This window comes from Sus scrofa, chromosome 6 (genome assembly GCF_054392235.1).
Source record: "Sus scrofa isolate SSC_HxYL_T2T_F1_AM1 chromosome 6, Sscrofa_HxYL_maternal_Yorkshire_Landrace_v2.0, whole genome shotgun sequence".
NCBI lineage: Eukaryota > Metazoa > Chordata > Mammalia > Artiodactyla > Suidae > Sus > Sus scrofa.
Genome location: NC_139388.1, coordinates 67,242,832 through 67,257,885, shown reverse-complemented (window position 1 = coordinate 67,257,885; position 15,054 = coordinate 67,242,832). Strand labels below are relative to the sequence as shown.

General features: G+C 49.7%; 2 protein-coding genes across 4 annotated transcripts in view; both read right to left on the bottom strand.

Moving 5' to 3' along the window:
• The window catches only part of LOC110261339 (zinc finger protein 444), a 996,914-nt gene that overhangs the window by 136,495 nt on the left and 845,365 nt on the right, over nucleotides 1-15,054 (bottom strand). The gene's annotated exons all lie outside the window — the stretch shown is intronic.
• On the bottom strand, nucleotides 1,970-14,284 carry ZNF584 (zinc finger protein 584). 3 transcript variants are annotated; one of them, XM_084962414.1, is made up of 3 exons: nucleotides 13,917-14,284; nucleotides 11,821-11,947; nucleotides 1,970-3,519 (listed from the first exon to the last, which is right to left on the bottom strand). In XM_084962414.1, exons 2-3 carry the CDS (start codon nucleotides 11,852-11,854, stop codon nucleotides 2,513-2,515), a joined length of 1,041 nt encoding a protein of 346 aa, XP_084818540.1. In that variant the 5' UTR covers nucleotides 11,855-11,947; nucleotides 13,917-14,284; the 3' UTR covers nucleotides 1,970-2,512. The 3 variants fall into 3 exon arrangements, with proteins under 3 accessions (XP_084818540.1, XP_084818541.1, XP_013854371.1); XM_084962415.1 differs by having other exon boundaries at nucleotides 1,970-4,260; nucleotides 13,999-14,284; XM_013998917.3 differs by having other exon boundaries at nucleotides 13,999-14,284.

Sequence of the window (15,054 nt, the reverse complement as noted above, 5' to 3'; positions counted from 1 at the left end):
TCTGCGTGCGGCAAGGGGAGGAGCGCCCCTCTCCACGTGAGGTCCTTCCTTTCCCCCCCGCAGAGTCAGCTGTCATGGCGGGGCTGTGGCCTGGGCCCAGCACGGTCCTTCAGAACAGCCAGACCTTCACCCAACAAACATTCCCTAGGGTCCTACTGTGCGCCAGGCTCTTGCCTGAGCCCTGTGGTAGACACGTCACTTACGGGGGTGGGAGATGCACAGAGGGTTTGGGATGGAAATGCTATAAAATGTAGTTGTGATGATTGCTGAACAACCATAAATGTGATAAAATTCACTGAGGAATTCTTAAAAAACCCTTAACTGACAAACAGACTAAACAGGGTCATTGCAGCATGGCTGCAGCCGCGGCCCCGACTGCAGACTGGCGGGCAGGAAGAGGGGGCGCCTCCAGGAGAAGCATATTCCAACCAGAAGGACTGGTGGCACAGAGGCACTAGGCAGGCAGGAACAAGGAGACCCAGTGGCCCAGGCCAGACAGAGGGCCCCGAGGTCAGGAAACAGGTCACGCTGGCCCTGCCGTCTGCAGTGAGGACTTGGGTTTCGTCTGCCCCAGCCCAGTCTGCTTGCACATCAGCACCAGATGTGGTTCGGCTGCCTTCCCCTCTGCTCCCACACAGACAACCATGTTGGAGGCAGACACTCAGGACACAGGGAGAAGAGCCTGACACGGGCTTCACCTTCTGGTGTTAGAGAGACACTGAGCAGGCGGGCCAGGAACTCCCCTGACTACCAGCCTGCCTTGGTTCTACCCCCTGTACCCACCACCCCTCCTGCCATCAGAGGGTGGTGGAGAGGGATCATGGCACTTAAAGGAGGCGGCAGCGATTTCCAACCCCAAGATGCAGGACTGGCTGAGCAGCATGGCCCAAAGACCCTCACGTCTGGGGTTGGGGGCTCTCTCTCCAAACATGCCTCCCAGCTAACATTTCTTCATGATGGGAAACACCATTTCTAGACCAGGGACACAACTGCGAAAGCACACTGTCTGGCTGAATTGACATTTTATTTACCTCTTGAAAAAATTGTTTCCAAATTTTATTCTTTTTTTTTTTTTTTTTTTTTTTTTTTGTCTTTTTAAGGCCTTACCTGCAGCTTATGGGCATATGGAGGTTCCCAGGTTAGGGGTCTAATCGGAGCTGTAGCCACCAACCTACACCACAGTCACAGCAACGCCAGATCCAAGCCACGTCTGTGGCCTACACCACAGTTCATGGCAGTGCCAGATCCCGAACCCACTGAGTGAGGCCAGGGATCAAACCCACAGTGTCATGGTTCCTAGTTGGATTCTTTTCCTCTCCTCCACAACGGGAACCCCTCGTTTCCAAATTTTAAAATCAAAAGCCCTCATAAACCAGATGATCTGGAGCCATATGTCAATTCAATCACTTCTTTCCCTGGAGCCCTGTGACAGTGGGAGCAAAAGCCCTGATGGCCATGGGTGCAGAGAAACCAGCAACACTGGCTGGGTCACAAAAGCCACACCCTAGGATCTCCTTTCAGTCCCAGGGTGATGGCCACGCACAGAAAGCCGGTAGGAATACAAAAAACCCTGCAGATTATTTGCTGACAGTGACCTCAGCCACAAGTAAGAGCTCTGCAATTCCTGAGAAATTCCGGATTCCTCACCCCAAGCAACCATGGGCATACACTATGCTATCCCTGGTCACACAGGGATCTTGTACCAACTACCATGCTCTTCAACTGAGCTCCAGATCCAAAACGAAGCTGGCATTCAGGCTGGCAGACTCACCCACAGAGCCCTTCCATCCTTCCCTGGCGGTCGCAGGCACCAGTGCAAATCAGGCCAGCCTGGACTGGAGCTGTCCTCTGCATCCTTCTGTGCCCACGGAGGCAGACAAGTCAGGGACCTCCCCAGAAACCATTCCCTCTGTTCATGAGCCTGATTTTGTTCCCCAACTTCCCACACAAAGGCATGAAAACCCCAATATTAAGGGTGGCTTAAACAAAAAGGCCTTTATTACCAGACATGCCAGAGCAGCATGAGACAGCTCCAGGGCTGGATAAATGCATGACAGATACCATATGTATTGTCAACAGTGTCCATGAAAACGGTTAACCTTCCCTGGAAGCACCCAGCAAACACTGCTCAACTACCCTTGGCCAGAACTAGGTCATGTCCACACCTAAACCAGTTGAGGGGAAGAAGTAAGACCATCATGGGCTCCACCACTAATGATGCCTTCCTGTATCATGTAGGGAGCACAGCGGTGAACTTGCCCAAGCACACCAGGATGCCTGAGGCAAAGTGGGATGGCATCTGTCCCAGAAACTGGCACTGACTCTACTGCCAACCGCCAGGGCAGGCCAAAGTGCAGCCTACTTCCTGACAGCTCCCACATACCTGGGGGGTGTTGAGGTGTGCCACGTTTAGCTTTCAAATTGCTCATCTCCTCAATCTCCTTTCCACAGTGAGAACTTCCATGCCGAACAAGGTGCCAGGCATGCCTGAAGGCTTTCCCACATCCCCGTCCTATGACCGTTCTCCAATGTGGACTTTCTTGTGCTGAAGGAGGGTAGAACTATGTTTGAAGACTTTCCCACATTCGGTACATTCATAGGACCTCTCCTCAGTGTGGAACTGCTGGTGCCTATTACGGTAGGACCTTGTAGTGAAGGTCTTCCCACACAGGCTGCACGCATAGGGACGTTCGCCAGTGTGGACTTTCCAGTGCTGATACAGGCCAGAGCGGGTCACATACGTTTTTGCGCATTGCTTGCACTCATAAGGCCTTTCTCCAGTGTGAACTCTCTGGTGAAGCATGAAGCTATGGTTGTATTTGAAGAACTTTCCACATTCCCTGCACTCATAGGGCCTTTCACCAATGTGAACTTTCCGGTGCCGAATGAGGGTAGACAGAACGCTGAAGGATTTTCCACACTCGCTGCACTCATAAGGCCTTTCTCCAGTGTGAATTCTCTGATGCAGAACAAGTGCGTCTTTGCGGTTGAAGGTTTTTCCACACTCACCGCACTCGAAAGGTTTTATGCCAGTGTGGACCTTCTGGTGTTTCCTCAGTTTAGATGGGTAAGTGAAGGCCTTCCCACACTCACTACACACATGGGATGATTCTCCAGTGTGAATTTTTTGGTGATGAACCAGGCTTGAGCTCTCCTTGGAAGCATTTCCATCTGGTGGGCACCTGAAGGGTCTGTCTTTAGAGTGGGTTATCAGGTGGTCGAGGAGCGCAAAGGCCTTCAGGAAGGCTTGCCCGCAGCTGCTGCACTTGAAGGGCTTCTCTGTGGCATGGCCTCCCTGCTGTTGCTGGCAAGAGGAGGTGGGTGGGAAGGTCCCCCTGCACTTGGTGCTCCTGCATGGATTCCCCTCTCTGTGGGTGGTCTGGGGCTGGAGGAAGCTCAAAGTGGCAGAAATGGCTTTCCCAGATGCCCTGCACAGAACGGGCTTCTCTGGTAAGAGGACTCTGCAGCTCTTCCTCTGCTGGGGAGGGGCTTCCTTATCCTGCAGTCTACAGAGACAACCTGAGACAGAAGAGTCAGTCACTGTGGGGTGGATTAGAGGGAAGAACCACCTTCATCACCAAAGCATGTCGAACGAACCCAAAAAGGCATCCACAGAACTGTGAGGAGATTGCAGGGAAAGGTCTCGATGAGGAAGGGCTGGCCCAATGGACTAGGGCTCTGGCAGACACCAGAATAGGGAAGACTTCAACAAGGATGAACACAAAAAGATGGGAGCGCTGCAGGGAGGGGAGTCAGGGTCTCCCAGTCACTCCTCTGCAAGAGGTTCAGTGAGGCCCTAGCTGCTAATGACAGAAAGCATTGGGAAGAGGGTGGGTCTACTCCAACGAAAAGATGACTGCAACAGTATCTGGTGTCCACGTATTATTGAGGGATATATGACATGCACAGCAGCTCCCAGTGGACAGCTCTGCACTGTCACGGAGAAGAAGAAATGACACAGAGGCCAGAGAGGTGGGTCATCCAGAGCCTGAGAGTCATGATGGAGATGGGAAGGCCACACAGTCAGTCCAGAAAAGGGAGGAAGGAGGGAATCAAGTGTGGATACTGGTGCCAGCACCGAAATCAGAGTGCACACAGATACCCATCACTGAAACCTAGGCATCTGCTACCGCCATTCACCAAGACTGTGACCCCTCCTGGCCTCTGCCCTGCTGATCGCAGTCATGTCCGTGTTGGGCACCCAGGGCCCTTCCTTACCCTCCATTTGGGCAACCACAGGGGACCTCAAAGGTACAAGGCCTAGGAGGGAGAAGGTAATAAGATGCCAAGCCCAATGAAGGCTGACCTACCCCTCCCTACACAGACCACAGGAAGCTCATGTCACCACGACAACCAGGAAGGAAACCAAGTACTAGAACATGCACCTCTTCTGTACTTTTACTTCTCAGAGAGGCAAATGTAATATTCATGTGTTTTAATTGAAGTAGAGTTGATTTATCATATCATAGTTTCCGGTGTACAGCAAAATGATTCATATAGATACAGATATATGCACATACAAACTATACATATATGTACATATAAAATATTCACGTACATATATACACACATGTAAAGTCTTTTTCAGATTCTTTTCTGTTGTAGGTTATTATGTTGAATATAGATCCCTGTGCTACATAGCAGATCCTTGTGGAACCTCTTCTGCATATTTAAAAATTCGTTAAGAGGAGTTCCTGTCGTGGCACAGTGGTTAACAAATCTGACTAGGAACCATGAGGTTGCAGGTTCGATCCCTGGCCTCGCTCAATGGGTTAAGGATCCAGTGTTCCTGTGAGCTGTGGTGTAGGGTGAAGACATGGCTCAGATCTGGCATTGCTGTGGCTGTGGTGTTGGCTGAGATCTGTGACTCTGACTTGACCCCTAGCCTGGAAACCTCCATATGCCGCAGGTGAGACCCTAGAAGACCAAAAAAAAACAAAAAAAAAAAAAAAGAAAAAAGAAAAAGAAAAAAAAATTTGTTAAGAAAGTAGATCTCATGTATTTTTTTGTTTTTCAGTGGTCACACCCACAACACTTGTAATATCCCAGGCCAGGGACTGAATCCAGGCCACAGCTGTGACCCAGGCTGCAGCAACGCCAGATCCTTTAAACCCACCACACCCGGCAAGGGATCAATTCCACACCTCCGCAGAGACCTGAGCCACTGCAGTCAGATTCTTAACCTACTTTGCCACAACAAAAACTCATTTGTTTTTTTCTTTTAAACATAATTGGGGGGGGGGGGGTGTCACAATGGTTGCCTTTAGAAGTTCCCAGACCAGGGATCAAACCTGCCACACAGCAGCAGCCAAAGCCACTGCAGTGACAATGCCAGATCCTTAATCCTCTGCACAAGAGAATTCCTTTAGCTACAATTAAAAAAACAAAAAACCCTCCTCCGAAGCACAACTGGCATGATTAAAGAAAGAAAAGACACAATAGTATTTAGAGACTTCAATGTGTAACTTTCATTAAGTGGACAGAACCACTGGGCAGAAAATGAACAAGGATACAACACTTGAACAACACTAAAAACCACCTAGACTGCCACAGACATCTACAGAACATGCTACCTAACAGGAGCAGAAGTGGAGAACATTCTCCATTCTCACATGCACACGGAACATTCTAGAAAACAGACCACTTGCTAGGACATAACAAACAAACAAAACTAGCCTCAGTAGACTTCAGCAGTTAATGAACCTGACTACGATCAGTGAGGACACAGGTTCGGTCCCTAGCCTCCCCCAGTGGGTTAAGAATCCGGTGTTGCTGTGAGCTGTGTTGTAGGTCACAGACATGGCTCAGATCGCATGTTGCTGTGGCTGTGGCACAGGCTGGCAGCAGTAACTGATTTGACCCCTCACCTGGGAACCCCCATATGCCGCAGGTGCAGCCCAAAAAAGACAAAAAAAGAAAAATAGAAATCAACAACAGGAGTTCCTGTCGTGGCGCAGTGGTTAACGAATCCGACTAGGAACCATGAGGTTTCGGGTTCAGTCCCTGCCCTTGCTCAGTGGGTTAACGATCCGGTGTTGCCGTGAGCTGTGGTGTAGGTTGCAGACGCGGCTCGGATCCCGCGTTGCTGTGGCTCTGGCGTAGGCCGGTGGCTACAGCTCCGATTCAACCCCTAGCCTGGGAACCTCCATATGCCGTGGGAGCGGCCCAAGAAATAGCAACAACAACAACAACAACAACAAAAAAAAAAGACAAAAAAAAAAAAAAAAAAAGAAATCAACAACAGAAATCTGTGAAACAAACTTTTTATTCTTTTCCATCATGGCTTATTATAAGATACTGAATACAGTTCCCTGTGCGCTTCAAAGAACCTCGTTGTTGATATAGTCTGCATATATACTAGTTTGCACCTGCTAATCCCAAACCCCCAATCACTCCCTCCCCCCACCCCTCCCCCATTGGCAACCACAAGCCTGTTCTCTATGCTTGTGAGTTGGTAAACTCACAAAATGCTAGGGAAACTAGTAACGTCGTCTTGTTCAGGCTTCAGATGAAATGCTAGGCCTCTGACCAATGCGACCTTGCCTGAGCTACATGCCAAACTGCTGAACTATAAACAGGCCAGTAGGAGTGGGGCCCCCAAATGTTGTAAACCTATAAGATTAGATGGATGATCTGTAAATCTGCAAGATCAGATCAGATAGGGAGTAAGTCACCAAGCTTCACTGAGCCAAGACGACCTGGCCAGCCCCCAGGCACCAAATTAACAAGTTAACCAAGGCATTTTTAACAATAACCAGGGCTACAGACTTGCAGGTGGGCTGACTGTTATGAGCCTGCAGCCTGGTGCTAAAAGCTAGACTCCTTCAAACGGCAAACTAAAGTCTCCCCTGCAGCGTAACACGGTGCCTGGGGCCCTTCCCAACTGGGACTGCAGACTGCTGTTCATGGGATGTCCCAGCAATGCCCGTATCTGGATGTAGGTGTTTCCTCAATTTGGTGATGTATGAAATCTGAAATCTCTACGTTGTTTCTTTCTTCTTTTTTGTTTTGTTTCGTTTTGTTTGTTTGTTTTTTTAGAGCCACACCTGCAGCATATGGAAGTTCCCAGGCTAGGGGTCGAGTTGAAGTTGCCGCTGCCTGCCTACACCACAGCCACAGCAACACAGGATCCCAGCCACATCTGTGACCTACACCACAGCTCACAGCAACACCAAATCCTACCCAGTGATCAAGGCCAGGGATCAAACCTGCATCCTCATGGATACTCGTTGGATTCATTTGAAAAAGGAAGGAAAAAAAAGAGGCTCTCAAACCAATACCCTAACTTCACACTTTAAGGAACAACAAATAAAAGCAACCCAGGAGTTCCCGTCGTGGCGCAGTGGTTAACCAATCCGACTAGGAACCATGAGGTTGCGGGTTCGATCCCTGACCTTGCTCAGTGGGTTAACGATCCGGCGTTGCCGTGAGCTGTGGTGTAGGTTGCAGATGCAGCTCAGATCCCACATTGCTGTGGCTCTGGCGTAGGCCAGTGGCTACAGCTCCGATTGGACCCCTAGCCTGGGAACCTCCATATGCCGCGGGAGCAGCCCAAGAAATAGTAAAAAAACAAAAACAAAACAAAACAAAAAAAAAAGCAACCCAAAGCTAGAAGAAGGAATGCAATAAAAAGCAGAAATAGGAGTTCCCGATTTGGCACAGTGGGTTAAGTATCCGGCACTGCAGCTGTAGTATAGATCACAGCTGTGGCTCAGATTAAATTCCTGCCAGGGAACTTCCATATGCCACCGGTGTGGACATAAAAGAAAAAAAGAACATGACCCAAGAAGAAACGGAAAATATAAACAGGCTTTTCAAAAAAACATGTAAGGGAGTTCCTGTCATGGCACAGCGGAAATGAACCTGACTAGGAGCCATAAGGTTGTGGGTTTGATCCCTGGCCTTGCTCAGAAGGTTAAGGATTCAGCACTGCTGTTAGCTGTGGTGTAGGTCACAGACACAGCTCAGATCTGGCATTGCTGTGGCTGTGGTGTAGGCCAGAAGCTCTAGCTCCGATTAGCCCCCTGGCCTGGGAATCTCAATATGCCGGGGGTGCGGCCCTAAAAAGCAAAAAAATTAAATTTTAATTAAAAAAAAAAAAAACCTGTAAGGAGTTCCCTGGTGGTGTAGTGGGTTAAGTATCTGGCATTGTCACTGCTGTTGCTTGGGTCACTGCTGTGCATTGGGTTGGATCACTGGCCCTGGAACTTCCACATGCCCCAGGCACGGCCTAAAACTAAATTTTTTTTTTTTAAAAAAAGGAACAACAGGAATTCTGAACATGGCGCAGTGGTTAACAAATCCGACTAAGAACCATAAGGTTGCGGGTTCGATCCCTGGCCTTGCTCAGTGGGTTAAGGATCTGGCATTGCCATGAGCTGTGGTGTAGGCTGGCAGCTACAGCTCCGATTAGACTCCTAGCCTGGGAACCTCCATATGCCTTGGGAGTGGCACTAAAAAAGGCAAAAAGACAAAAAAAATAAAAATAAATAATCTTTAAAAAAAAAAAAAAGGAACAACAAAAAACTACACCAAAAAACCTAAGCTGGAATTCCCGTCATGGTTCAGTGTTTAATGAATCCGACTAGGAACCATGAGGTTTCAGGTCCGATCCCTGGCCTTGCTCAGTGGATTAAGGATCCGACGTTGCCATGAGCTGTGGTGTAGGTTGCAGACGAGGCTCGGATCTGGTGTGGCTGTGGCTCTGGCGGCTACAGCTCCAATTAGACCCTTAGCCTGGGAACCTCCATATGCCGTGGGTGCGGCCACAGAAAAGACAAAAAACAAAAAAACAAACAAAAAACAAAAATCCTAAGCCAAGATGCCTTCACTGGCTAATATCTACACAGAAATAACAATTAACACCATATAGTACAAGGAAATCTTTTCAATACTGTGTAACATCCTTATGAGAAAAGAATCTGAAAAGCAATGGATGTATGTACATGAACAAGAGAGTTACCTGCTGTACACCTGAAACTAGGGCAACTTTTTTTTCTTTTTACTGTGGCAACTGCGGCACACAGATGTTCCCAGGCTAAGGGAACTGCAGCTGACGCTTATGCCACAAGCCATGGCAACACCTGATCCAAGTTGCATCTGTGACCTACACCACAGCTTGTGGCAACGTGGGATCCTCGGCCCCCTGAGAGGGGCCAGAGATTGAACCCGCCCGCATTCTCACAGAGACAATGTTGCGTCCTTAACCTTCTGAGCTACAACAAAAACTCTAACACAACTTTTTAAGTCAACTATACTCCAATAAAATTTAAAAAAAAAAGAATTAACACCAATATTTCACAAAATTTCTATTCCAGAAAATAGAAGAAAAAGGAATATTTCCCAATTCATCCATTGAAGCCAAAATTATCCTATTACTCAATCCAAAGACAGAACAAGAGGAGTTCCCATTGTGGCTCAGCGGTAACTAACTCGACTAGTATCCATGAGGATGTGGGTTCGATCCCTGGCCTTGCTCAGTAGGTTAAAGATCCAGTGCTGCTGTGTAGTTCACAGACATGGCTCGGATCCTGCATTGCTGTGGCTTCGGTAGAGGCCAGCAGCTGTGGTTCTGATTTGATTCCTAGCCTGGGAACTTTCCTGTGCCACACACATGGCCATAAAAAGCACAAACAAAAACAAACAAAAAAGAAATAACAAGAAAACTACACCATTGATAGCTCTTAGGAATAGAGATACAAAACTCCTCAACAAAATACCAGCAAACCAAATGTAGAAATATATTTTAAAAAATTATAAGCTATGATAGAATGGAATTTATCCTAGTAATTCAAAGCTGAACATATGAAATGCATTTACTGTAATATACCATGTTAATAAAACAGAGGACAAAAATCACATGGTCATTTCAAAAGATGCAGAAAAGCACTACACTACTTTTCACAATAAATCCAGTCAACAAATAAGAGAAGGGAATTTCCTACCCTGAAAAGGGCATATGCAAGAAACCCTGTGGCTAACGTCATCCGTACGAGTGAAAGACTCTTTCTGTAAGATCTGGAAGCAAGACAAGGACCTCTACTCTCGCAACTTCTATTCGATAAAGTACTGGAGGTTCTAGCCAAGTCAGGCCAGGGAGTAAGTGAAACTATCTCTACTCACAGATGACATGACATTATATACATGGAAATACCAGAGACCGCATTAAATAAAATTAGAATGAACGAGTTTAGAAAGGTTGCAGGATACAAGATCAACATACAAAAATCAATTTTATTTCTATATGCTAACAATGTATCATCTAAAATTAAATTCAAGGGGTTCCCCTCATGGCTCAGCAGTTAATGAACCTGACTGGCATCCATGAGGACAAGCGTTCGATCCCTGGCCTTGCTGGCACTGCCTTGGCCTGTGATGTAGGTTACAGACACGGCTTGGATCCCATGTTGCTGTGTCACAGGCCAGTGGCTACAGCTCCCATTAGACCCCTAGCCTGGGAATCTCCATATGCCTCGGGCACAGTCCTAAAAAAACAAAAAAAAAACAGACAAAATTAATTAATTAATTAAATTTAAGGAGTTCCTGTTGTGGCACAGAGGAAATAAAGCCAACCAGGAACCGTGAGGTTGTGGGTTTGACTCCTGGCCTTGCTCAGTGGGTTAAGGATCCGGCATTGCCATGAGCTCTGGTGTAGGCTGCAGATGTGGCTCAGATCTGGCATTGCTGTGGCTCTGGCACAGGCCAGCAGCTGCAGCTCCGATTGGACCCCTAGCCTGGGAACCTCCATATGTCATGGGTGTGGCCCCAAAAAGCAAAAAATATTTTTAAAAATTAAAAATTAAATTTAAAAATGACTTCATTTAAAATAGCATAGAGGAGTTCTCACTGTGGCACAGCAGGTTAAGGATTTTCGTTATCACTGCAGCAGCCCTGGTCACTGCTGTGGTATGGGTGTGATCCCATGAAACTCCACATGCTGGGAGTGTGAGAAAAAAAAAATGAGAGCTGGAGTTCTCGTCGTGGCGCAGTGGTTAACGAATCCGACTAGGGACCATGAGGTTGCGGGTTCGGGCCCTGCCCTTGCTCAGTGGGTTAAGGATCCCACGTTGCCGTGAGCTGTGGTGTAGGCTGCAGACGCAGCTCGGATCCCGAGTTGCTGTAGCTCTGGTGTAGGCCGGTGGCTACAGCTCCGACTGGACCCCTAGCCTGGGAACCTCCATATGCTGCGGGAGCGGCCAAAAAAATGGCAAAAAGACAAAAAAAAAAAAAAAAATTAGAGCTAAATAAATAGAAAGACATCATGTTGGCGGACTGGAAGATATGGAGGGAGTTCACACTATGGCACAGTGGGTTAAGGATGCAACGCTGTATCCGCAGCAGCTCAGGCCACTGCTGAGGCACAGGTTTGATCCCCGCCCTGGCAGTAGGTCACAGCTTTGGCTCAAATTCAGTCCCTAGCCTGGGAATTTCCATGTGCCGAGGGTTCAGCCAAAAAGAAAAAAAAAGATACTAAGATGACAGTAATGCCCAAACTGATCCACAGACTGGAACTCCCGGCTCATGCCTGGTCCAGGGAGGGCCGATTCAGTTTCCTGTGGAGGAAGGAGGCAAAACCTGGAGCACAGAGGGGCCACAGGTCCATCGAAGTCACACAGCCAGAGAGAAACAGAGCTGGGTGGAACCTGGTGGACAAACGGTGAGAATCTGAACCCCAAGCCCTGGGGCAACAGGTGCTGAGGCTGCCAATAGGGCAGCTCAGCGAGAGGCAGGGAGGCGCCCCTCTGTGGCTTCAGGACAGAGAGAACTCCCACGGAGAAGAGACAGAGGTGGGCATTCGCTGGGGGAGAGGGAGAGACTTACCCAGCGAGCCGACGAGCGTGAAGTTCTCCAGCATCACATCATGGTACAGGCCCCTCTGGGTCGAATCAAGGAGCCCCCACTCCTCCCGGGAGAAATACACTGCCACGTCGTCAAAAGTCACTCGGCCCTGTAATGACGGATTCGAGTGACCCTCAGGGCGGATAATGGACAGAAAGTCAATCAGATGACAGCGAGAGGAACACATCCGTGCCCATGACCCGTCTCGGGGTCCTGCCGCCTCTCTTACTGACGCCATCTCTCCCTTTCAGCCCTTGGCTCCCACTTACCCTCACCCCTCCCTGCTCCTAACACCCCATCTCAGGGGACTCTCAGGGCCCCAGTACCATTGGTGCACCTCTGTTTTCATGGAACTGTCCTTTATTTATTTGCTTTTTAGGGCTGCACCTGGGGCACATGGAAGTTCCCAGGCTAGGGGTCTGCCAGCCTAGGCCACAGCCACAACAATGCTAGACCGGAGCTGTATCTGCGACCTGCAGCTCCTGGCAATGCCAGATCCTTAGGCCGCTGAGCAAGACCAGGGATCTAACCGGCTTCCTCATGGATATTAGTTCCTCATGGATATTATCATGATATTCCTCATGGATTTTTTTTTCCGGTCTTTTTGCCTTTTGTAGGGCCACTCCTGCAGCATATGGAGGTTCCCAGACTAGGGGTCTAATCGGAGCCGTAGCAGCTGGCCTACACTAGAGCCACAGCCATGCAGGATCCGAGCTGCATTTGCAACCTACACCACAGCTCACGGCAACGCCGGATCCTCGACCCACTGAGCAAGGCCAGGGATCGAACCCACAACCTCATGTTCCCTAGTCGGATTCGTTAACCACTGCGCCACGACGGGAACTCCTAGTTGGGTTCTTAACCTGCCGAGCCACAAGGGGAACTCCTCATGGTACCATTAAATTCTGCATCCAGCCCACAACAGGCTGGTGGTGACCAGACAGATGCCACCTAGATACCCCACCAAGCACACAAGACCCACCTTATTTCCGGCCAGTCAATTCCCTCTGTGTCCCAGAGATCACCATTCAAAGTAACAAACCTTAGGCTCATCTTGCCCTTTCAGTACTGAGAACCTGGTCCCAGGGCCCTCCAGTGTGCCCTCCTGGCCCACCACACACATAACGCCGTACTGCAGCATGCTACAACTCCACGCCCGCAGCACAACCTCACCAGTCCTCTCCAGTGGCACTTCTCCAGAGTGCATCCATAGAGAGCAACCACAATCCCCTCCGTCCCATGTCCTCCCCACACCTCCAAAGGCCCACTGCCAACGGGGTCCCCCAGGTCTGCACAGAGGGCTGCTCAGCCTTCAACACAAGCCCAGGAACCACACATGGAGCTCCAGGACCCCAACCCTCCTCCTTCTCTGCCTTTGAGACAAGCTGGGACTTGGGAACTTTTGATGCACTGCCTGCCTCTGGACAAACTCTCCCCCAGCAAAAAAAAAAAAAAAAAAAAAAAAATGCAAAGAAACTGAAAGGGACTAAAAATAATTGCCTGCAGGGAGTTCCCATAGTGGTTCAACTGTTACCAACACGCCTAGTATCCATGAAGACATTGTTGGATCCCAAGCCTCGCTCAGTGGGTTAAGAATCCGGCGTTGCCGTGAGCTGTGAGGAAGGTCGCAGACGCGGCTCGGATCTGGTGTGGCTGTGGCTATGGGGCAGGCTGGCAGCTGCAGCTCCGATTTGACCCCTAGCCTCGGAACTTCCATATGTCACAGGCATGGCCCTGAAAAGACACACACGCACACACGACACGTGCAAATTATGAAAACACGCCCTTCACACAACACCACCAAGGGGTGGGCCGACCACCTAAGCCACCCGTCGCGCTAAACACCTGGACCCACCCCTCACCCCATTAAAGAAACCACTTGGTCCCACCCTCAAAGCGTGAGCGAGGAAACCTGTTAATTGCTTTCGCTCCCTTACGCTGCAACGTGAGTGCCAAGAAAACCTGGTCTGAATTTCTTATCCAGTCTCTTATCAATTTCTACCGACTAAGTAAGCCAAGAACCCTGGTGGGTAACCCTTCGCACAGACTGTCCCTTCACCTGTCACAGCCTTCCTCACCTCTCCAGTGCTCGTTCAGAGTCTGCCCCCGCCGGGTGCCGAGCCAGGTGAAGAGATTTTGGTGGGGGCACCTCCCACTCACCTGCGCCTCCTCGGCCATCGGAAACTGGCGGCAGACGCAGCTGAGATCCGTACCAGCAGGAGCCCAAAGCCGACAAGGAAAACACTCCCAAAGCCTAGGAGCTAAGTCAAGAGGTTCTCAGGGTGGCACAGCCAGTCTCAGAAAGAGGGGTTTATGTCCCGGGTCAGGGAGCGAGCAAAGGTGCTGAGAGGGTCGCTGCGCTTCCCTCCGCCGGGTTGGTCTCTGGTGCCAACGCTGCCCTCAAAACGCTCGCACCGACAGCCAGCGGGGGCCAAACCGGAACCGCAGGGCAACGCCGGAAGTCCCACCCGCGGTGCCCCTTAGACTCCCGCAACGCAGAGCTCTCGTCACCTCTGACCCCGTGCGGGCGCTCAAAGACTACACTTCCCATGAGCGCAGAGGAACGGACATAGCCAATGATAGCCCAGGGGAGGGGCCCCGCATCAGCTTGGCGGGAACTTCCGGTGTCGAATTTCGACGGCTCCCTGCCCTCACACCAGGCGGAGGAATAGAGCGTCTACGTGAGGGGTGGCCTCCGGGAGGCTCCCCGAGCTCGCGGAAAGCGGCGCGGGCAGGGCTTGGGAGTTGGGGAGTCCCGCCACGTCCTGTAGGCGCGGGGACCGTGGCGAGTGTCTGGTCTCCCTTAGCTGCCGTGGCCCCAAAGGTAGAAAGGTGCAATGACATTCACTGATTTCAAGTGCAAAATTCGATGAGGTTGGAAAAATATTTATTATTTATGCCATTTATTAATATTATGTATGGCATTTATTAGATTCGAGTTACTTTTTGGGGTCATCTCCTTAGCCCAATACAGCTTTATCCCACCCACCTCCATTGTGCTGTTACTGGCAAGTATATTTGTTATTGGCTGAACAGTACAATTGTAAGTACATGTACTTTTAAAGTAAGAAATATGGGAGTTCCTGTTCTGGTTCAGCAGGTTACGAAGCCAACTAGTATCCATAAGGATGCAGGATCCATCTTTGGCCTTGCTCAATGGGTTGGGGATCTGGCCTTGCCATGAGCTGTAGTGTAGGCTGCAGACTCTGCTAGGAT

Coding starts and splice junctions, on each gene's coding strand:
- ZNF584 (XM_013998917.3), bottom strand. Junction 3,520..11,820: donor CACGCTCGTCGGCTCGCTGG/GTAAGTCTCTCC, acceptor CTTCTGTCTCAG/GTTGTCTCTGTAGACTGCAG.